Source organism: Dreissena polymorpha, chromosome 1 (assembly GCF_020536995.1).
Source record: "Dreissena polymorpha isolate Duluth1 chromosome 1, UMN_Dpol_1.0, whole genome shotgun sequence".
Taxonomy (NCBI): Eukaryota; Metazoa; Mollusca; class Bivalvia; order Myida; family Dreissenidae; genus Dreissena; species Dreissena polymorpha.
Genome location: NC_068355.1, coordinates 74567780 through 74593092, shown reverse-complemented (window position 1 = coordinate 74593092; position 25313 = coordinate 74567780). Strand labels below are relative to the sequence as shown.

The following is a 25313-nucleotide window of genomic DNA, read 5'->3' as shown; positions in this document are numbered from 1 at the left end:
AAAATTCAAAATACAGAAATTTATTGGCCAAATTATATTTATCATCCCACAAATTAAATATTGAAATCGATCGTCATAATAATGTGCCTAGACAAGATAGAAAATGCACCCTCTGCAACCTTAATGATATAGAAGACGAGTTTCATTTTGTCCTAAAGTGCCCCTTATATATCCATATTCGGAAAGAATATATTTCAAAATATTTCTATACTCACACGAGTATGCTTAAATATGTTCTACTAATGCAAAGCGAAAATAAAACTACTTTAAAAAAGTTAGCAACATACTGCCAAAACGCTTTCCAACTAAGAGAAACGTTAGTGTCTACAGTTTAAAATTATCAAAACGGTGACGTACACAGCACTAAACGCTTCCATACACCCAAGTCTTTTTGAATATTCATGCTTATGTATGTTTTTTGCTGTTTGTGTTTTATTTGCTTTTCAAATATTTAATGTATTATATAATTGTTATGAAAGTAATTTTGACGCATACATACCCCTAGATCATGTTTGTGTATGTTTTGTGCTGTCTGTCCTTTTATTTGTTTTTTCAAATACTTAATGTATTGTATAATTGTTACGAAAGTAATTTTGTCGCATACATACCCCTATATCATGTTTGTGTATGTTTAGTGCTGTTTGTATTTTGTATTTGCTGATCAAATATTTAATGTAAAGTGTAACTGTTACGAAAGTAATTTTGTCGCATACATACCCCATCTATATTTTTTCGCATAGATGATCGACGCTGGGGTATAATACATTTTAAATTGACTAGTGTACATGTATATAGATGGAGTGTTTACTTTTAGATCTTATAGATTGCCCTCTAAATGATACGATTTTAATATTCACTACGGAACCATATTCCAATAGACCAACTATAGTTTTCGATTTTCGTATAGGTGGTCAACAAATGGGAAAGTACTAATATAAACACTAAGACAATACTTAACTACAATTAAGTGTAACACATTTTGAGGTATTATTTTCATTATAAACAGCTTTAAAGTTATCAGCATTCCTATCCCATATTTATAATTTCATTTGACTACGAATGAAAATAACATTCAAATATAAAGTTGGATTTACGCGGTTATATACGCCCATCATATGACTTCATATTAATGTATTTTTCTTTGTTAAAAAGGTTTGAATGCGTAAAAAACGAGTAATATCTTCCATATGAAGTTTGAAACAAAAATTCATTCACTAGTGCAACTTGTTGCAGAATAATATAATGAGTGCTGCAATTATTAAACTACGTTTGAAATTATATTATAACATTCTCACGAAAACACGATAACATGTTTACTCCTTATATTGTAAATTGATCTTTCTTCGAAATGATTATATTTTTGTTTGTATTTACTTCATGCTGTTATTGTATACGATTGTAAATGACGATGAGCTTGACATGCTTAAGTCTGAATAAACAATTCTGTTCTGTTCTGTTGAACGCGATAGAATTAATTTAGAATATACTTTTGAAATATTGAACGAATACAGTACCGTAAGTAGTAATAATAACATTAAATTCTGCATCTCACCCGGAAACCCGATATGCTGTGAAAAGTTGGATGTGCTAGGAGAAGTTGCTGATAGATTTCGATGAATTTCGGTAGGGTAAGGACATCCAGTTATATATAATTGTTTTAAGGCATTTTTTATTAAAATATATATTGGTGTATGCAAAGGAGGTATTACCATGTATGTTAGAAAAATCCTGGTTATTATTATTCAAGATTTATTGAAATATGGCTATTCAAAGTCGACGATGCAGGGGTTTGTCCCATATTTAGCACTTTATTTACAAATTTCTTTAAAGGTATGCCAGTGAAAAAGTTTTTGCACCGACAATTATATTAACCAATGTCCCCGAGTAACATATCCGCCAGGGTTTCTAATAAAAAATTCGTATTGGTGGAAAAATTCGACTCGACTTTACAGTCAACATGTTGATGAAAAAATGGTATGACATGGTGCAGTACAAAGATGTCGATATATGATATGAGTGCAGTTCATTTATAAACTTAAAAGCTCACTATTACAGCAGATGTATGCCCACTCTGATGCATTGTAGATCATTTTCATTGAACTTTGAGGTTTATAATTATATCCGTTATGAAGCTAAGTTAATTTCCAGCTTATTTGTATCTTTTTTTTATTGTTTGAAAATCATTGTAAATGTAAAGCAATTGATTCAAACATGTAAAAAAATATACGTCACGTAGGCAATCTAAACATTTATAATAATATTTTCTGCCTATAGTTCAAATTATGGGTAGACTTTCATAAATCTGAACTAAATTTGGATCTATTATACATGACTTCAAGTTGACAGGTTTGCAAACATCTCCGACAATGCACGCGTGTAAATGTTTGTTTCTTTTCGTTCTTTATGGTTGAGTTATTGCAACTAAGCTCAGATACCATGATAACCAAATGGAAACTGTAGCAGGGCCGTTCCCAGGAAATTTTGACTTGGGGGCCCAAACGGGAAGGGTGCGGGAGGGGTTGACTCTCCCGAATAGATTTTTTTTATTAGGCATTGTTCAAGGTGAATTTTTGTGCATATAGAAACATTATGTTGTTTTATAAATTTATGGATATATAACAAGTAAATCAGCATCTTTCTTGAATCTAAAGCTTTAACCATTACGGGTCGTCCATAAAGTATGTCACTCTCCAGGTGGGGGGAGGGTGGGTAAGAAAGTGTGACAGTTTGTGACATGGGGGAGGGGGGTCACCATGTGTGATGTCACACATTTATTTAAAAAAAATGTCTAATTTATTTATTATTTCTTTAGTAGCATTTAAAAATAATTTTCAAAACTTTGTGAAACATTTGAATTAGTTTTATGTCAAAATAAGACGAATTGCGTATCTCCTGATTCTGTTGTTCGAATGTTTAATAAGCAACTTGGCTGTGCCGGCTTATTCGATAGGCACAACCTCCACACATATTTCAATGACAAAATAATTTATTGGACTGTTCCATTTTTAGTAAGTGAAGGTTTGAAAGAAAATCTAAATTATAATTTCGTTTTTATTAGAGGTAAACACGTGGATAAATATTCATACTGCCCATCGTAACAACCCTACAGTTATAAAAGCCTGTAATGTGAAAGTTCTTTTACCGGTAAGTGACATTTTAATACGGTTTAAAATTGAATTGTGTTTTAGATTAAATTTGAATAAAGTATTAATAAATAAAATGTTCGAAAGTGTGAGTTTGTGACGTACTTTAGGGGGGGGGGGCCAAGATTTTGTAACAGATTGTGACATGCGGAGGGGGGGGGGGGGGTCAACAATGGTCAAAAAGGCATGACATGCTTTATCGACGGCCCCTTGGTGTGAAATTCACACACATGTTTAAAGCTTTAGATTTCAGAAATGTATAACACTTTATGAAGAAGTAAAAGCAACCTTTGAAACTAAAAAACCTTTATTATGAAATGTAACATAAATTATGACTGTAGAGGAGGTTTGATTTCAAAGACAAAATACTACTATGGTTATATGTCTGTAACTGACATATAACCTACTAGTATTTTCTCTTAGAAATCAAACCTCCTCTATATAAAGTTTCAAAGAAAATTCATTATAAAATGTTTATCATCTACACACAGTTTTTACAGAAATGTTTAATAAGCTATGACTTTAGAGGAGGTTTGAATTTAAAAGAGAAAACACTATTATCGTTCAGACCTACGACCTTCTGTATCAGTTCCATCCATTCGCTGTTTCTCTTTCTTTGTCCAATCAAAAGACGTGTTACACCCACCATCAAAAGATGAAGCATTGAGCACAATGGGTAATTGACAGATCGGGGATGTGTGTACAAGGTGATAAGAAAACATAGCCTAGGGTCTTATCTCCACTGGCGAGTACATTAGCGCTTATCCCATTGTGTATCAGGGGCAATAAAACACATCTGCGCATTTGTATTGCAGGGAAGTGTACTGTGGGCCCTTTCATGTGAGAAAATTTGCAGTAGGCCCATTATTAAAAAAATCATTACTCGACAGGCAGCTGGGGGGCCCGGGCTCCTGGGCCCAGTGCCTGGGTACGGGCCTGTGTAGTGTAACCGGGAAAGTTCTCAAAATTAAGGATGCCATTTTCATGTTGAGTAAATCAAATCGACAACCCAAAACAGTAGTTATAGGCTATTCCAAATGCAGCATATACACAGAATGTTGATCCCCAAGTGCGGAAAATAACTGTTATAAAAATCTGTCGATTTCTATGTTCAATCACATGTTATCGTAATATCCAAATCCAACACATTCGTGTATTAATCGCTTTAAACCCGTTTTACTAATTGCATATTTAAATACGATGTTTATATGTGTTAAATTGTAATATACTGATAAAAATATGTTACAAAAATACAAAATAGGCAAGAACAATTTGACATTGACGACGAATTTCATAAAATGCAGCCCGAGCCGATCGTGACGAAGATATTTCGTACATATTTTCCTACAATAACCGAAGCATTCGTCTTTTGATTAGGATCGGAGTAAGTGTTCGTGTGTCGTATGAATAGATATCGTTGCAGGAAATTAAATGATCCGTAAAACTACAATTTAGATTTACATCGTACTTGCATGATATAATTGCTGGCAAATTCGACTGTACATACATTTTCGATTTCAGAATTAAATATCTTGCTTATTTCGCATTTTTCGACAAATGTCCTTCTTAACTTTTATTTTAATTTATATTGAAATATATGTATAATAAGTTTTTTACACATTTTATATAAATTCATATACATTTGACAAAATCGTGCATACTCGCTTTAAATTTCAACTTTTTTATTTAATTTTGTTTAATTGTCATCGCCCCTTATTAATCAACGGACCGGAACAATTTGAACAATTTACCAAGATGACCACAAAAAGAACATCCCTTGAAAGTTCTCTCAAATTTCGCCCTTTGATTTTCAAAGAGAAGTCGTTTGATCAACAAGTTTACGATGCACACACAACTGCACTGACGCACACACGGACGACACATATCACGGTACCTCGATAGCTCACCATAAGCAAGTTGTGCTCGCACGAACTAAACACATTTAACAGGTATTTAAGTTTCTTTTACTTCGTTGACACAAAATACAATTACTGATAGAAGTGTAAATTAAGTTGATTGATAGTCTGAATTCTACACCACTCGTCGTCATGTGATATGACAACAAAGTGCATGTTGGTTGTAATTGAGAAATATTGCTAATGCAGACCGCATTTGGAGATATAGAATTATGTAAATAAGGCAGAAAACTCCGTTAATCACACAAATCATAAACATCAATATTTATTTCCGTTTTCTGACACGCAATGAAACATTTACATAATTATTGTACAGACATATGTACAATTTCACACATCTAACAATATTTAGCACATGCACAACTCAAACGGTAAGATAATCACAAGTCAAATATATGCAAATAATTTTTGCGAGCTTGTATTTATTGACCAGTTTATTCTTCATTGATTACATAAGACAACATCGTTAGTCTTCGTCCGTTGGAATAAGATTATAAGCATGAAATCATAAATCAACTTTCAAGAAAGTAGCAGTTTCAACGACACGGCTGTCAAACATTTTACGGAAGCACTCACCATATCAAATACCTAATGGAAGTAATGTCATACATCTATGACCTCATATCATATTTTGGCACTGTTTTGGATTCTCGTTGGACGACACTTCTATAGAGATGTATTTTTTTGTTAGGATCTCAAACAACAATAGCACCATTATCATTATTAATATAATGCGGGCATATAATGATTCAAACGTTCTTGATAACCTCATGGAACATTATTTGATGAGCCTAGGTGTAGAGATGTGCAGTGAAATCCTTAGAACGTCATGAACAACTCACGGAGATTTTCCCCCAAAAGGGGACACATTACAATGTCTCGTTCTTTCAAGTCGTTCGGTCAAAGTTTTTGCAGTGTGCTCCGAACGTTTATACCTTCATTAAACACCGCCGTGCTGTTGGTCAGTTGTTTCTTTCTCTCGATGCCTTTTCGACCGAATGTGCAACTTTTCAAATAAATTAACACTAAATGAACGGAATAATATTTCATTTCGTATACGGTCCAAAAATTCCCATGGTAACGCTGTGCTCTCTCGCTTTGTATCTTAGAGCTGCGATACTGGTGCTCCGGAGTTCCGTGTTCTCCATTTCCGGTGGGCTGATGTTGCCCATGTTAGAAGGGGTCTGTGGGTGCATGGGGTAGGGGGCGAGGTGATTCCCGGCGTGCGCCAGCCCCATAAAGTTGGGCATGTGTTGGTTCGGCGCCATGCAGTTGTTGTCGACCATGCTGTACGGGTTATGGCCTGGGTTCCCCCACGGAAGTTGCTGCATCTTGAGTTTAAAGGAACATCATGTTAAACTAACATGTATGACGGTGGTCCAGTAATACGTGTATCATTGTTATTGACATGTACGTGATAGACTTGTTAAATTGATGTTTTTAATGTGACGATCAAGATTTCAACAGAACCATACGTATATTTAGTACCACGCTATTCAAAAGAACACTTGCGTAAAGACAATATACAGCAGAGTATGCTGTAACAATGCGAAAAACTACTTAGTTTTAAAATTCAAAGAACGTATAATGAATACGTATTAAAGGAAACAATACAAAACTTTTTCAAATAAATTCACTTTAAAATGTCCTAGTTACTCAAACATATTTCATACCAACAACGGCACCTTACCTGCGCGTAAGGGTCGTGTCTGGGCGAGATGGGCATCTCGTAACCCATTCCGGGAGCCATGGTGCGCATCCCCTGAAACTGGCCGTACCGCTCCCGCTTCCGCCACTTGGCGCGCCTGTTCTGGAACCACACCTGAACCATAGGAGAGAATAAGATGAAATCATAATGCAAGTTCGAGTTTTGTTATCACCAAGTGCGGTTCTTTTCGGTTCGCTAAAATAAATTTTGCATTATACAAAGTTCCAAATGTACTTGTTTATCACATGGTTTAGCAATTAAGTATTTACAAATGGGAAACGTTTCTCGATTGTATAATTATAGGGTTTTAGACAGCAATTGGTGGCAACATCTTAATACACATATATATTCTTAAAATAATAAAAATATTATTGCCTAGCTAAGTATAACAACATTTGCTTTTGACGTGTAATGCTATTTTCCCCAAACGGTTCCAAGACCGAACACTCATTTAGCGAAATGAGCTTATAGTCAATAGATGCAATAATACAGTGAAATGGAGCGATGAAAATTTCAATGAAATTATTTAAGAAGAAAGCAAACGATCGTAATATCATTAAAAATGAATTCCCTATTAAGTCTAGCGTTTGTAGACGGCATTTTAAAGACGGCGAGATGTGTATATAATCATTGACCTGTTAAGTAAGAGGGATAAAAACATGTCGAAAGAATTTACCAGTTTAGCAATATTATTTTACCTTCAAACAACCCATCAATCTATCTTTGCATCAATACAAACTCCCTTCCGCCGACCCATTCCCCTTGTCGTGTTTGTTGCAAATTTAATAAGCATCCATTAACTTGCACAGAGTCACTGCTGTTGGGTCCGTCATTTGAAGTTCCGACTAATTATTCATGACACCACTATCAGTACCTTCAATTATGTGTGACGGTGTAAATGTTGGAGTTATTAGTGCAAACAGACACCCGGTCCCCTGGTGTGCACTCGCCGCCGTTGGTGATCGGCATACACACAACCGGTGCTTTTAAGGATTGAATTTACTTGCATCGCATAAATATTATAAATTTGCTTTGTAGTGGGTTTATTACTTTGATTTGATTTTATTATCTATTCATATTTTATTTGAAGTATATTACGGTTATTTCCGATTACATACTATTTTCGCTGTGCGATTGTTTTCTTTTTTTTCCTAGTAGATTGTATAGAACATAAGGCGATGAACGCCACTGCACGCGCGGAATCACGCGTCGAAGTTCTTTCTAATTGACGATCTCCGAGTCGACGATCGGGCAGGCTGAAAATGAGACGACATCTTATCGCCTGCTATTACGTGGGAAATATTGCGTTACGTCTTGCACAAATAGCGCCACATGTATGTATAAACGAGCTGACATAATGAAGACAGCGGGCAAACTGCGACGCCCTACCATCCTATGCCCATCTTAATTTACCTCCGCGTTCTTTCTTCAACGTCGGTATTTTCTCGTTTCTATTGCCTATGTGTTATACGCCTTTTTAAGTACAAAGTCTTTGTTGTAGTGCCGTTTGGTTAACAAACTATGCGAAAACTGTATTTAGAAAAGTATAAAAAAAAATATTATCACCGCAGGCAAATTGTATCCGTGTATAAATAAAATAAATCAAATGCGGATTCATACTTTTATGACCATTAGTTAAAAAAATTATTCTTTATTTATCAGGAATACTTGTATACCCGAATGATTTAAGTATCGAAATCGCCTTTAAAAAAGCAGAAGAAATCGTAACTTGTAACGACATTTAAGAGGGTAGATTTGCTTCGCAAGCAATGGTTAAAGCATGTGTATAATTTAGCTGAAGCCATGAATCATTGAAAAAAAATTAAATCAATAATTCAATTACATTATTCCTTCAGAAATCATACCTATATAAGTTAAAACGGCCCCGTATTTTATATATCTTTATAATAATCAACACACAAAAATTATATCACACCAAATGCTTATATTATCGGCAACTTCCAAACACAACCGCAATAAGGTCAGCGCCCATCTTAACCAATTTATGCCTAGTGTCTAGAAAAAAAAGCCTTGGCAAACAGCGTAGACCCAGATGAGACGCCGCATAATGCGGCGTCCTATCAGGGTCTGCGCTGTTTGCTTACAGGAATTTCTGTAAGAAATATTCTAAATACAGAAATAAATATACTAGACATCCGTAAGTTTGGAAATAAATTGATCCAATTTAGACGGATGGGAGAGTCCACTAGGCATAAATGGGTTAACTTATCTCCGCCTCCCTAGACCGTGTTCTTCCCACTGTAATAAAGTGGCTACCACAAGCTCTCTATTTGCCGGCACAAGACCAACAACTGCATACTTCTTATAACTTCTTTGAAAAAAGCAAAGCAATGAAAGATGATATTTCTGATCTATGGTTAACGGGCTTGCCAAGTAGAGGCTCCGACAGATATTCGTTGGTGTATAAACTATATTGACCATTAATATTATTAATCGCAGTTTGGACAATAGTAGAATTCGTTATTTGAGTGGCAAGGTTGTAGGACATGTACTTAATAAAGTCTTCTTAATATTTACGACATTACGTACCGATGTCAACAAATGTGTGACTGTTCAAGCAAAACAAGTTATGCTAAGAAAGTGATTAGATGATAAAATATCCCATTTCTATTTGCTATCTACAGACGAGCAAATTATGTAACCGCGGAGTTTTCACAAATCTACGTATAATCTACGCAACTCAGCAAGTTCCGGATAAATACGTGTTTTAGAAGCGCTTTCCCACATCTAATCCCCGTGGTTAGAATATATAAATATCATAACGTAATCGTAATATATGAAAAATGCATATGAACATTTTAAATTACCTTTTAATTTCTGTCAAAGTTATGTAGGCCAACAACTAGTGTTTTGACCCGGTGCGTCATTACCGGTATATCGAATATTTACATGGGAACAAAGCTTGTAAAATGGATAACATTGTTCGATAAACATGTGATATGAAATGAGACAAGCATTTTACCCAGTTACTTCTTATTAATCAAGGAATGGGGTGGCAAATTATGGATTTTAATTTGATTTATCAAGATTTGTTTATTATTGCATATTCCAATCAACTTTTCCATAATCATAAGACAAAAACCCACAACACCGTAAGGCGGATTTATCTTTCGTTTTCAACTTGTTAAGTTTGATCAATCAGGGACCTATGCAAACAGTTTGTATAGGTCCCTGGTTTGATCCAGCTATGCTGGTTCCAGTCAAATCTCTGCGCGAATGTTTTTGCATTACAGTATTTTATCCTCAAACAATACGGGCAATTTTTCATTTTACGTTAAACAAAGGCACCATTTAGTTCAACACAAATAACAATATTTTACTGCGTTGTTTAGTTTAAAATCAACCCCGAACAAATACGTCACTGCGTGAAACAAAGTTTTATCGCCCGATTTTCCGTGATTTCAATTTTAAGACAAGGCTTAAGTGTTTCTGGCAGTTTTAGCGGAGCCCGTTTAAGGGGCCGGGAACATTAAGTCCCTTTGCGATCTCCTCTGCCTCTCTTTGATCCCTCGGGTGAGATCCCCGGGTGATCAAGTATAGGTTCGTTAAACCCATTTATGCCTAGCGTCTAGAAAAAAGAACTTGGCAAACAGAGTAGACCCAGATGACACACCGCATCAGGCGGCGTCTCATCAGGGTCTGCGCTGTTTGCTTAAAGGAATTTCTGTTATATTAATAAATATTATTATATATATTTATATATATATATTATATAAATATTCTAAATATAAAAATAAATATACTAGACATCCCTAAATTTGGAAATAAATTGATCCAATTTAGAAAAATGGGAGAGTCCACTAGGCATATATGGGTTAACTTGTATTGTTTTAAATTCAATGCAAAACTGAATCTTAGACCTCATATATGTATGGAAGATCTGTCCAATACTTCGAGCAGTATTTTGATTAAACACGCACATTTAACCCATTTATGACTAGTGGACTCTCCCATCCTTCAAAATTGGATCAATATATTTCCAAAAATAGGGATGTCTAGTATAGTTATTTCTATATTTAGAATATTTCTTACAGAAATTCCTTTAAGCAAATAGCGCAGACCCTGATGGACGCCGCATCATGCGGCGTCTCATCTGGTTCTACGCTGTTTGCCAAGGCCTTTTTTCAAGACGCTATGTATAAAGGGGTTAAATAATATCTACAAACTAATTTCTAATTAAAATAATGCCTATTTTAAAAAGCTTTATTGTTCATTCAAATTAACACTACACACTTTGCTATCGGATCTGATGGCTTAAATCCAGACCTATTTAATACATATCAATCTGTTAACACTGCGGCAGTCGGTCATAAAATCTCCACGAAGTTCATTATCTTTATTTAAAATCATACTTAAAAGATATCCGGGTGATTAAAATAATTCAATTACAAAAATTGTACTCGCGCTCAAATTTTCCTCACTTTGATTTATTACGCCAATTATAAGCGCGCGAGTTGGATTGTTTCTAACTGTAAGCCCCAACAAGATTACGCGTGTTTTCCTCCCGATTTAAAGTAAATAAAATGGAATGTTGTTGTTTTCTTATCGAATGATATTTTTTAGTTTAGTCACGAAAGAAAAGTTTATAATAACCATTTGGATTTACGATTTCTCTGGCAAATGGCAGCGCTGCGGAAAAGGATAGTATAACCCATAAAGCATTTAAATCTTCGTTATACAATGCCGATTATTGAATATAACAACAGGGATCATATAATTCCACTTTTTTCCCAGTAAATACCGATAATTCGTTTTTAAACATGTCTTTATCTAGCGGATTATTTGAAAATTGCTTACAACCAAATGATCCTAGCCCTGTGAAATAATGATTTCTTCCGAGATTCTCTTTAGAAGCATGATACGTAGCTATCAAGTATTACTCGTTGTTTATCGTCAAAATGAATAAGATCAGATTGGCACCGCAGACTGGTTGGAGACAGTCAAAAGTTATATTACATTTTTCTATGGATGTTTTATATACGCCTCAACATGGACGGAAAGGGGTTTGTTTCATGCATATTTTCAGATATCATATTTAGTTTATCACGTTGTTGTCTGGTTGTTGCACTTCATACCCGTTCTTGAAAACGACGGGGTGTATTTTAAATGTGTCTGGGAAATTTTCACGGACACACGTCGAACACAGTGCCATAAGTGTATTTGAATCGTGAGTTATAAACTAAAATGAATTTTTGCCGCGCATACTCTGATTGTCTTTGTCTTCATTTTTGCCTACTAAATATGATAAGCTTTCTCCAAACGTGTTATGGGAGACGTATGCAGTTAAACATTCAATTTAAACACATGTTAAACTTAACGCCATGTTTAGTTTTCAAACTGAGTAAGTATACGGACAAATATTTTAAATATGTCTTAGCAAATATATCAAAGGCATGGAACAAAAATTTTACATGTGCTTAAAGCGTATCCTTATATAAAACAAAAAGTGTAAGGTCCATCAGAAATATTGTAAGGTCCATCAGAAATATTGTAAGGTCCATCAGAAATATTGTAAGGTCCATTAGAAATATTGTAAGGTCCATCAGAAATATTGTAAGGTCCATCAGAAATATTGTAAGGTCCATCAGAAATATTGTAAGGTCCATCAGAAATATTGTAAATTGTGTGCTATTAAATAGTTAAAAGTTTCAAGCATAGCAGATGTTCAACGTGTCTCTTAGTTTATATGTTTAATAGAATTTTAAATCATTTAATTACTAGTAAATTATAATAAAAAGTGCACATAATACTTCAACACATTAAAACAACAACCATGCAAAATATATAACTGGTCGATAATATGCAATAAATTATTATATTTTAATAACAAGTTTTCCTCGTTTTAGAAAACCATTCAAACATCGATAACACAATTACCGATGAATCGTTTGACCATTTAATTGTCATAAGCTAATGACATACACGTATACATTCACATATGTATAATGATAACTGAATCATTCATTCGTATAAATGTCTAAAAGTAAAGAAATGGTTCTGATTAACAAGATTGTCTCTTGCATCGGAAACTCTAGGTGAAGCACCACTAACATTACGCGGAAAATAAATCCGTACGCGAGTCTCCATACACAAATTAATAAATTGTGTCTTGTTCTGAGAAAACTGGGCTTAATTCATGTGCGAAAAGTGTCGTCCCTTTCCGCTTTTATAGTATTTTTAGTTTCAAGGAAGTCCCTCCTTACCGAAGATCAAGTTTAATCGGAATGTGTCGTCCTGATTAACTTGTGCGGACTGCACAGGCTAATCTGGGACGACACTTGTCACACAGGCTAATCTGGGACGACACTTTACGCATATGTAATTTGCCAAGTTTTATCAGAACAAGACACGATTAGAAATTAATTGGCAAAGTGCATCCTGCATTTACAAGAGTCATTTTTACTTTTATAGAATACCTTTCCAACAAACTAAACACGAAACCGAACAACTCTTCAACCGAATTAAATGAAGACACAAGTTTCATACGAGTAAGTGTTTTTTCGTTATGAATAATTTATACCAAATGCAACTTAAGATAGAACGTAATTTTAATTCGTAAAGAAAGCGTGCAATTCACGAATTTCATCAATGTTGACATCTTGTGAGGCAAACGTCTGTGGGCAAAAAAATTCCAGTAGCAAAAATTGTGGATTTCTTTTTGCATTGGCCAACATAGTAACTGGTGCTTTATTTATTGTTTCCGTTCTAAGTGCCTTCGTCTGCAGGCAACTCCGACGACAAGCGTTTCAAGAGACGATGACGCCATCAAAAAGCAAGCTTTTCAATGATATACCGGAAGCGAACAAAGGCCTCTTCTCTTTGGAACAAAGTTTTACAGCGTATTTGAATGAAAGACGCATTTGTCTAGCAGGATTTTCATTTATGTATTTTGATTCATCTAAAGTATGTGACAAAGTATAAGGCAAAATCCGTAAATAAATCGACATGTCTGTTTGATCCACGTGCTCACGTATAGAACCGCCGGGGAAAATAGAAGTAAATAGTTACACTAGTTAAATTGATAAAACTTGGATATGTGTGAGTACTTTTAATTCAACAAAAATCCAAAGTCGCAAATTGGTTTAGAAATTAAGGATTGTGTGCAAACATTCAATTATGTATACATATATTGGATCAATTTGCTGCGAGCATTTGATGTATTATTAATTTTAAAAGGGTAAAAATGACTATACATGTTACTATCCAGAAATCAAGAACGTTGTCCACATTTATTTGAATCTCACCAAACAGCTCAATTTACGCAGTGCTGAATATGTCCCTACTCCTTATCATTGGATACTGGTATCAGTATAACAGTCTCCTCAGACAAAAGGGAAAGTGCTCGAGGTCCAGTTGAAATGAACAGTTCAACAGCGTTATTGAAAGCAAAGTGGTCTTGAAATGTAGAAAGTATTATTCGGTCAGGTTAGACATAAGCGATTCTCAGAATATATTGCAAGTAGTAAACTTAAAACTTTTTGCGGACACAGCATCGATAGACTTAATTTATTGTATTGAAGTTACATACCTGGACTCGCGCTTCGGTGAGGTTGCAGCGTAACGCAAGTTGTTCACGTGCATACACGTCCGGGTAATGAGTCTTCTGGAACACTCTCTCCATCTCTTCCAGCTGGAAACTCGTGAACGTTGTCCGGTTACGGCGCTTCTTCTTTTTGCCATCGCCGTCTTCATCCGCGCCGTCGTCGGCGTCGCCTTTCTTGCAATCGTCGCTTGGCGACAGACGATCACTCGAGTCGTTTGGCGACCCAACGGAATTCGGGGATTTTCCATTCGCGTTTTTTTGTTCCGCCACATTCGTTGATTCAAACCCTTCACTTTCGTTCCTTTTAGGTTCATGGCTGTCGCCCAGTTTTGGTGTAGTTGGAAGCAGGCTTTCGGACATTCCCTTTATCTTCATTTCAGTAAATTCTGAAACAAACACTTTAAATAAAAATTGTCTTCTTGCAAAACAAGTCCACATCTGTTGCATGATAGGTTCCACAGATGTCAATCATTTCTAAATACCCCGGTACAAATAAATATTCATAGTTCTATTTGTCCATCGATATTGTAAACAAAACTAGTTTAACTGTAAACATGTGTTGTGAAGCACTGTACGTGTCCAATGTCCGTTCCCGGAAGAGTGTGGTCGGTGGTCACTATATCTGACGGGTTTGGTTTTGTCCGGTTACTACGCATCCCTCCCCCTCCCCTCTCCCGACTACAGCAGAGCAAAATTGAAAAAAAAATCCCTAAAACAAAAACTTATTATCAGGACATATAGCCACTATTTAAAATTCGTCCTTAATTCGCGAGTCTTGTAAGCTTATTAGATTAAAAGATTGGGACACAATTTTGGCCATCATATAATTAGCCCGGGACTTAGAAATACACACAAACCGTGTGGGAGGTGTTTGTGGTTTTACCTGAATAATGATTGTAACCATTAGAGAACAGATAGGGGTATAGTTGTAATATCAGATGGAACAATCTGAACATATTAATAGTTATGTCCAATGAAGAAAAGTTGTTCAATACATCGATGCGTACAATAAATTTCGAATGTTTAAGATAACAATTATTTCATCGTCTTTATGTATACATATCATATATACATGTTGACGGTAATTTTGAAATTGTTGGTGTTCACTAATTTGAAATGTTTTTATATTGAAACATTAAAGGGGCCTTTTCACAGATTTTGGCATTTTTTAACTTATTCATTAAATGCTTTATATTGATAAATGTAAACATTGGATCGTAAAAGCTCCAGTAAAAAATCAAGAAAAAAATTTAAAAAAGGAAAAGAACATTGCCCGGAGCAGGTTTCGAACCAGTGACCCCTGGAGTCCTGCCAGAGTCCTGAAGTAAAAACGCTCTAGCCTACTGAGCTATTCCGCCGAGTATACATTCGTGACGTATTTTATACCTTATATAAGCAATCTTTGTAGTTTCACAAAATTTAACGACAAAAACAGAACTCTCCAAATTATTCAATCGTTTCGCGTTGCAACGCTTTATAATTTTTAGGTTTTAAAATCATCAAAAGATGCATATAATGGCTATATTAGGGCATGGTTAATGTTCAGTATTACTGTTTCCTCACAAATATCATAACTAAAACGAAAACTTACGAATCTGAAACAACTTTTTTCAATTTTGTCAATTTACCAAAGCGTGAAAAGATCCCTTTAAAAGTACTCGGATATCCTGTCAAAGACCAAAACTTTAACCAGACAAAACAACTTCAAATAATAATAAAAACATGAACACAGCTAATCGTTGCGCAAATTTAGAAACTACCTCCGTCACTGATAAGTGCTAGAAGAGTGTAAATTAGCCATTTAATTGGTCCGTCACAATTCGTAAGTACTTGTATAAAGTGAGACGGTGGAATTCTGCTTCTAATAAGGGAATACGCCGCCGTTTCATAACCACTTGTCAGGTGGTCCAAATTTAATAGCATCAAGTGGCGTTCAAGTCAATTACGAAATAATATAATCTAACTAAAAATTGTCTTTAACATGAAAATCGCATATTTTTTAAGTGTTTAATCACTATTTTGTAATGCACTGAAATAAATTTCATTTAGTTATGCCTAAACACGATAAAATAGCTTGTAAGCTATATGTGTTTAAACTTATTTAGACCTGTTCACATTTTACATTTAATATAACAAATATGCAGTATGATAAATTATTACCTAACCAATCAATTTACCAGTAACTATTTCTCGCAACCATGCGTTTAATGTTTTATATGAGTGATGTTCGTGAAGTCATATGGTGCATTTATATGTGATCAGAATATTAATATACCTGTTAAGAAATATGCTTCTAAAATAGTGCTTATATACTTGAAAATAGTTGATATTTAGCGGTCGTTACTTGGTATTTCATTATTACCGGATGGTAATATTAGAGGCAATATTACCAATTTTAGTGAACTTTATTTAAATTCCTTACGCCAAAGCCGTCGATGACTTCGTCGCAAATGTATAACAAACAAGCTCTGCTGAATGATTAAATCTAAGGTATTAAATATGTCCGTGTATTGTAAATTGGGAATATACACGGCTAACACCGATTTAAAAACGTAAAGTTATCTTTTTAAATGTATTGAAAAAAGTATTGTCAAATGTCCCGTAAATAGGGCGTAAACATTACTAAATGAAGCAAATATGTACATGCACATATTTAATGCCATAAGTATGCTTGATTAATTAATCAAAGTACTGACAGTACTGGTGTGACGATACTTTTGAAGAGGATGGATATAAAAGCATCAATTTAAGTTTATCTACATCACCACAATTGTGGATGTGGGTACGAACATTTTAGGTACGAAAATTCTGCCCTCAAAAAATGTGTACGAAAAAAAAGTTGGTTACGAAAAAAAAAATGGGTACGAAAAACAATTTGGTACGAACAAAATTTGGGTACGAAAAAAAATTTGGTTACGAAAAAAATTTGGTACGAAACAAATTTGCTACGAAACATTGTGGGTACGAAAAACAATTTGGGGGTACGGGTAAGTAGTACCCGTGGGAAACTTGACCCGTTCAGCGAAACTGGGCGGCGGTTTACATTCTTGATCAAATATAACAAGAAATATCTTTCAAAAGATATTCGACGTGTATTTTCTGTACCACTTATCTTTAAAAAAAAACGGTATGTGACAGTTAAACGTTTGTGGCTTATAACATTACGTTACGTAGCAGATATATTCAAAACTTGACATGCTCTTAACTTTAATTACACCATGCGACGTGATTTCACATGCCCATGTGCATGAACATATATATTTTCTCTTTTGATTTTTGTTTTTTCTTTTATTCAATAAGCTTAGGCATGTTTGTTCGTTAAGTTCGGCAATAATTTCATGATGATTCCCGGAAGTAGATATGAGCACATAGTCGTAAGAGCACTTGAATACCTGAGTTCGCCCATTAACACACGGTAAGGTTAACTAAATCTCCGCGACATGACCTAAATTGTGTTTAAAACAGCAAACAATATCCAACAAACGAATGAATTATCAAACATAGTATATGCACTGATGTGGCTCTGTAATTTCTGTTTGAAAAGTTTATTAAATATGCAAAATGAGGAAGCACGCATAAGAGCGAGTTTCAGAGACATCAATTTTTTTTAATCAGAGTTTATTTACAGGTCCTACCGGCCTCTTCACGAGGACTTTGAGGTCCGACCTGACAGAGACATCAATTTTTTTTTTAATCAGAGTTTATTTACAGGTCCTACCGGCCTCTTCACGAGGTCTTTGAGGTCCGACCTGCGAGTACCAGAGACATCAAAAGGCTATTATGCTATTCATATGGCAGGTTCGGAATTATTCGTTTTCTTTACACTCATGATCGCGTTAAACGTTAATTGAACACGTTTTCATTCGCTATTTATTTACAGAATCACGAAAAATGTCAAATACAATACAGAAAATGCATAGTTGTTTCATTAATAAATAAACATATAATGGATTGAATATAACTGATTTAAAATTAACGTTTTCAAACTATCATTTAATCTTTTTCCCAAAATATTCTGTCCTATTTATAGCTGAGCTTCCTTTACCTTTATGAATGATAATCAGCGAGGTATGCCGATTATAAAAATCGAGCTATCTCAATCAGACTGGCTCGGTCTTTTACATAGGTCGCCATTGTGAAGAAATGTGTCATGGTATGATAGCTTAGCTTCGCAGCATCGTCAATGACAATGTTTATAAAACACTTTTACTAGTATCAACATTTTTCTGTGACTGGGGTTAATCTGTATCAAAATGGAACAAAATAAGAATGTGAATTAAAATATTTTTGACACTTAGAATGGATAGTTTCTTAACGATTTATTCAACATATAATTGGTAATAGATAAACAATGCATATGCAACGGGAATATACATTTGCCTGCATTCCTGGGAAATACATTGATATGCCTCTTTGAACCATGGATGTGTATATTTAAGTTATTAATACAGGATTTAAGTATACGTATAATTATAAGTGAACGACTTACACACAATTAACAGTTGCATGAAACTACAACAGAATCTACAGTCGGTGAAAGAAATGCATACAGAAATTGTGTTCTTAAAACCCCAATGAATACTCGCCTCCACGGTTTAATACTAGTTCTATGAGGAGGCACAAATGCCATACGTTGGCGTCGAAGCCAAAAATTACAGAACGCCAAAAAGCTTTTCTCGCTGACGTTGATTAAATAAATATCTTCGGAAAGAAGATAATTGACTAAATTAACGGGCGATCAGGTCAAGTCTAGGGATTCGATCACGTATTGCAACATGTGGTACACAGACTCGTAGAATTGATAACTATCATATGGGCTATGGCGTGGGATTATACGAATATCATCATTATCATCATCATCACCAAAGTTACCATACTTTAATTTATTTACATTTTCATGAGTGCCGAAGCTGTTTTTTCAACTGTTTTAATACAGAAAATCAATTTTGAGACTATACGGTCCATGTCATTAATCATCACCATCATCATCAGCAGCAGCAGCATTATAATAATCACAATACTCATCACCATAATGATCATCGTAATCATCATTATTATCATAATCATCATCGTCGTCAGCAGCAGCATCATAATCAGCAGCAAAGCATGACTATAGGTTTTGCCATCGTATCAAATTAATGACTATTTTCCCAACGATAACTGGAGAAATGCTTAAGAATATTTCTGTATAAGTGCGACTATAGCACCATAGGCAACCGCTGCTTCTTCTATCTCGCTTAGAGCATATGGACATGTTTTTTTTAATCGGTAATGTTTATTCTATGGACACACTAATGTTTAAATGAAACAAATTAAGGTGAAAATTGTTTTTTACAAATAGGCGTTCGTTAATAAAAGGGTCTTAGAGGTGTATGAACATCGCTCTGTGAAAAGAGGGTTTAATGTATGTGCTTAAAGTGTCGTCCAAGATAAGTGTGTGCAGTTCGCACAGGCTAATCAGGGACGACACTTGCCTAAACTAGTTTTTGTTATATAAGAAGAGACTTTCCTGAGACGAAAAATGCCCTAAAAGCTGAAAGTGTCGTCCCTGATTAGCCTATGCGGACTGCAAGGGCTAATCTGACGACACTTAACGCATATACATTAAAGCCCTTTTTTCACAGAGCACGGCCCATTTGAATTGTCAATCATGTGTAATTATTTAGCGATTAGGAAGAGTAAGGCGATAAAAGTGTTGTTCTTATGTAGGCATGAAAACTGCAAGCTCTGTCGTCTACATCAAAAAAATACCGGTACTATAACAATAGTAAGAAATTATAGACGCGCTGATCGTTAACGCGCGTGAACGTAATATAGTAAAATATACATAATATGTGTAATAATAATAATAATAATAATGATAATAATAATAATAATAATAAAAATAATAATAATAATAATAATAATTATTATTATTATTATTATTATTATTATTATTATTATTATTATTATTATTATATATATTTTTATTATTATTATTATTATTATTATTATTATTATTATTATTATTATTATTATTATTATTATTATCATTATTATCATTGTTATAGTAGTAGTTGTTGTTGTTGTTGCTGTTGCTGCTGTTGCTGTTGTTGTAAATAAAGAGTATTGCAGTTAAATAAGTTATCATTATGGCGATTGGTATTTAGATGTATCTTATGTAAATTTAGGAACTGTGCGACGATTTTCATTGCTAAAACATATACTTAAAGTGTACGTTGCATTAAACAAATATTGACATTGTTTTTTTTTTCAAGTCCAAAAATAAGAACAGCTACAACTCTACAATTCTACAAAATGAAGTCCTGGAGTATTTTAATATCTTTTCCAATACAAAAAAAGGGGAAAACGTGGCTCCAAAAATATACGAAAGACTTTGTCATTCCTCTCAGGATATAATTAATAGCCTTCGTTAATATATTTTAAGCACTCGCGCATTGCGCGAAAATGCATTTTGATCTCGTATTACCTCGCATAAATGGATTTCTAAAACGAGTGCTCTGTTTTCAAAATGTGATCTACATTACATTTGTTATCACGTTTGGTTTCCGCGATGTGATCTCGTTTGACTTCGTCGACATAACCCTTCACATTGCCTTGCGCTCCACTTAGAATTACAATGCGCATGGATGATGATAGCTTATTAAATGTTTTCACAAGTGCATTTGAAGAATCGGGATGGCACGGAGTTGTTCCACTAGAGACACCGATTTTGAAAGCCTCTCTCATGTTAGGCAGAACAAAAAACCCGCTAATGCCACTTGAAGCCAGTGATTACAATGGCATAAGACTATGGTTTCATAGTTATGGATCCCGCATATTTTGTATTACAGTTGTGAATTGTTTTTTTCGATTGCACAATGTATTTTTGATGCAAATAACATCTGAAGAGGCATAATGCTCATCATTTTAAATGGTGGGTGGGTGAGGGGTCAACGATTAAGACATGACAAGAAATTCGAAAGAGACATAACACTTTAGTGGACGGTCATTAACTGCATATATTTGTATATTTAACACTTCATGTACAATGTGCACACTGTGAACAGAAAAATAATAAATGTCATTTTTATATTAGGTTCGGTATTTTTCTCATATAATGAGTTATTTCTTGAGACGAACAGTAACATCTACACACACCTTCCCCAGCCTTACGCTTCGCCATGTTATATCAATTTAGCTGAACAAATCATTCCGACCGTATATTATATACATTCAATTACCACTCATTATTGCTAGACACGGCAAAAACACTCGAGGAAAATGTCATAAACAAAAGTTAATTACGACTGATGTGCATTATGTGATTGATCTTATTGTTTGTACATACAATTACTATTCAGCCGGTCAGCATACCGATATATTGCCAAGGACTAAAGAGGCATAACCTAATACTAAGGCGGTTATTTCTCGTGTATTATAACATTTTTAAGGTTTCATATTTTTAGAGAAAAAAACAATATATTTTCACACAGAGTCCGATTTGTTTTCAATGTTTATATTAAAAGTTATTTTTTTATAACAAACGTTTTATTTTTTATATTAATAATAACGCAGACGCAATCATGGCGTTGCCCATACGACTCATTGATATATATGTCATACAACTTTATTGGTTTAGTTTATTAACCCGTTTATGCCTAGTAGACTCTTCCATCCTTCTAAATTGGGTCAATTTATTTTAAAAAATAGGGATTTCTAGTATATTTATTAATATATTTACAGAAATTCCTTGAAACAAACAGCGCAGACCCTGATGAGACGCCGCATTATGCGGCGTCTCATCTGGGTCTACGCTGTTGCCAAGGCCTTTTTTCTAGACGCTAAGCATAAATGGGTTAAATACGTTCCAATATTTGTAAGGTTTTTGTAAAAGTGATCATCTGTCGACCACAAATTAAAAATTCGACACAAATCTGTTACGAAGATATTCAATACAAATGAAAATATATCTTAAGAGATTCTTTTTAAAACGTTATCCTTAATAAACGTGTATTGTTTTTTTCGAATTGAATAGTTTTATCAGGTCCTTGTTTAATTAGGGTTATTTTTTCTGTCCGTGGTTTACGCTGCATGGATGCATTAATGTGATTTTCGTTCCAAAAATCGAAACTAACATTATTTTCTACAAAGAGTCACAGACTTCGTTACATTTCGTTATATTTCATTACTTAAATGCTTTCAATGCTCGAATATAAGATAACATATTTAGTCATAAGTTTTTGTCACAATCGTTCATTTATTTTTGTTGACTGGTGAATATTGAGGAAATTAATTAGAGTTTATAGTGTCTTAAGTTAAATATGCATAAATGTTCATATATTTCTGCGATTTCTTGATAAACAAAATTGCAAAATACCTCTGGAAGCCTATAAAACGCCCTTAAAAACATTTTCGTGTGCAAAGTTATATTTAAAAAAACGGTTTCAAGAAGATTCAATTTGATAGCAATGTATTTTTATGTACGTGAAACGTTTTTATGACTGTACCTTTTCCGAAATTTCAATTTGAGCCGTGATCTGTGAAAAATGGGTATAATGCATGTGCGGAAAGTGTCGATCCAGATTAGCCTGTGCAGGGACCTATACAAAATGTTTGTTTTGGTCCCTGGCCTGTGCAATCCGCCTTTGCAAATCAGGGACAACACTTTCCGCTTTTTGGTATTTTTCGTGTACAGAAAGTCTCTTCTCTAGAAACTCTCAGTTGGAAATAAAATGCGTAATATGATCTTTTAAATGCAACTGGGTGTGCACTATCTGACTTAAAAGCTGCAAACGGATATGAGTCTCGCTTAGACATGCCGTTCTTAATGCATGCCGTGTCGATCCGCATTTATCATCACAGGCTAATCATGGACGACACTTTCCGATTGTGTGGTACTTTTCGTTTAAGGAAATTCTCCTCTTGGCAAACTCTATTTAAGGCGGAATATTTCGTACCAGTTTAACCTATGTGGACTACGATTTTTTTTTCAAACATGCATTAGACCCCGTTTTCACAGAGTGGGCTCATTTATAGACCTATGTCAAATTCGAACTAACAGAAGCAGTCAAGTATTTGATTTTTTTATCTAATGTAAAACGTCGTTTGATTGTATGAATGGATAAGTTATTCTACCGGCACTCAAAAAAACAGTCTTTAATAATTCGAAGTTAACACAAATGATGAAAATCATAATAAAAATTTGAAAAATAAATTTTTAAGCTCAGCTCAAAAGATAATATTGGAGTGTCCACTCAGCTGAGTATTGAGAATGTCGGTTAGCTCGCCCACGATCGTAACCCATTTATGCATAGTGGACTCTCCCATCCTTCTAAATTGGATCGATTTATTTCCAAAATCAGAGATGTCTAGTTTAATTATTTCTGTATTTAGAATATTTCTTGCAGAAATTCATCTGGGTCTACGCTGTTTGCCAAGGCCTTTTTTTCTAGACGCTAGGCATAAATGGGTTAACGCAGCTGTAACAATGTGCACTTATTCCCCCGATACTCAAGGTTGAGTCCGACTCAAAATTTAAAAAACTTATTTAAACACCAAATTGAAAATGATAGTTAATTACTTCTAAAGAAATCACAAACATCTTGAGTCCGAATATTGACTTTCGTATGTTGGTGTGCTCAGGTATCAAGTTCAAATCTAAACACATTCAAAAGAGTCAAACTATTAGTGCTGAGTGGAAAATGTTGTCGCAGCATGATTTAATGGCAAAGCGAATGCTTTCTTTCATTGATTTATTAAAGTCCTGCAACAAAACAGATTTCGGTGTCCGTTTGTAGTTTTTTAATGGATCATGCTCGGAGATGAACGAGATAATGTACGAAAAATGTCGGTTTTATGGAAAATTCAAAATTGCATTCACATCACAAATTTAGATTTAGAAAAATCTTCATCAAAATAACCAATGGCTCATTAAAATTGGTCAAAATTTACAGTTTGATTTTGAAAGTTCTTTACATCGCAAGGAATTTGTTTCTGAATGCATATTTAATGTTTGGTAAATAAATTTGCGAAAACGCAGTCAGTTATATTACAATATTATTGTTTACTCTTTTTTTTTTGGTTTCTGAAATTCAAGTCCATATAGCTGATGCAAGGAAAATACTCTTCTGGAGTAAACAAAAACGGAAAGTCATTTGCTTGCACTAAAATGCCCGATTTTTTGACGGAACCATTGTAAAATTAAATATTACATCGTATTTAAATATTGTATTATAAATAAATGCAAAATATGTCTCTTTAGATTGATAGATATAGCAATCAATCATGCGCATGCCAAACAATGAACAGCTTTCTTTAAACGTACCTTTCATGGACTCTTGCATGCGACGGTACCCCAGAATGTCGTCGATGGAGTGGTGATTGTAGGATCCCTGATCGGAGGAGAGATTCCGGTCGCCACACAGGTCATCGCGCCCCTTCATGGCATCCAGCGAGAGTCGGAGACCGGGATATCCGGCGTCGAACAAAACCCGGTCCATTTTTAACATGTCCGTCATCATTTTTGAATTGTTAATTTTGTAATTCAGTCGAAGCTTTGTGCAAGGTCTGTGTACCTTATTCTTATTATTTAACGTACCTTCATGTATTTATTGTATTTTTGGGGTCACACAACGTAAGTTTCAAAATGCAGGGAATCACGGCATTTGAATTGTCCCCCTAGGAAACTTACGGTTTGAATGCAAAAATGTAACGTCACAAGTATTTCACAATTATTCCTTTAGAAATTAATAGAGTTTCACAAAGATAAAACTTAAACAAACAATAATTTTGGTTTTCATTTAATTTGTCGCTCAAGTCTGCTAGTCCAGAGGTCTTAGCGATCGCGTTAAGATTAAATTAATTTGTAAATGAGATGATTTTTCTTGTTAGCGTCACATTGAAACAAATCCCAAATAATTTGATAATAAACCGCCAATTCCTTTCAGTACCCAGAAGCTAGGATTATATCGCTTTGAATAATAAATTCTGCGGCTAATCAA

The 25313-nt window shown here is 34.5% G+C and overlaps 1 protein-coding gene across 1 annotated transcript; it reads right to left on the bottom strand.

The window, feature by feature from the left end:
* Window positions 1–5425: 5425 nt before the first annotated feature.
* Window positions 5426–24812, bottom strand: LOC127882359 (homeobox protein aristaless-like 4). Its single transcript, XM_052430987.1, has 4 exons — window positions 24638–24812; window positions 14317–14717; window positions 6750–6881; window positions 5426–6390 (listed from the first exon to the last, which is right to left on the bottom strand). The coding sequence occupies exons 1-4, from the start codon at window positions 24810–24812 to the stop codon at window positions 6106–6108; spliced, it is 993 nt and encodes a 330-aa protein (XP_052286947.1). The 3' UTR covers window positions 5426–6105.
* Window positions 24813–25313: the final 501 nt, after the last annotated feature.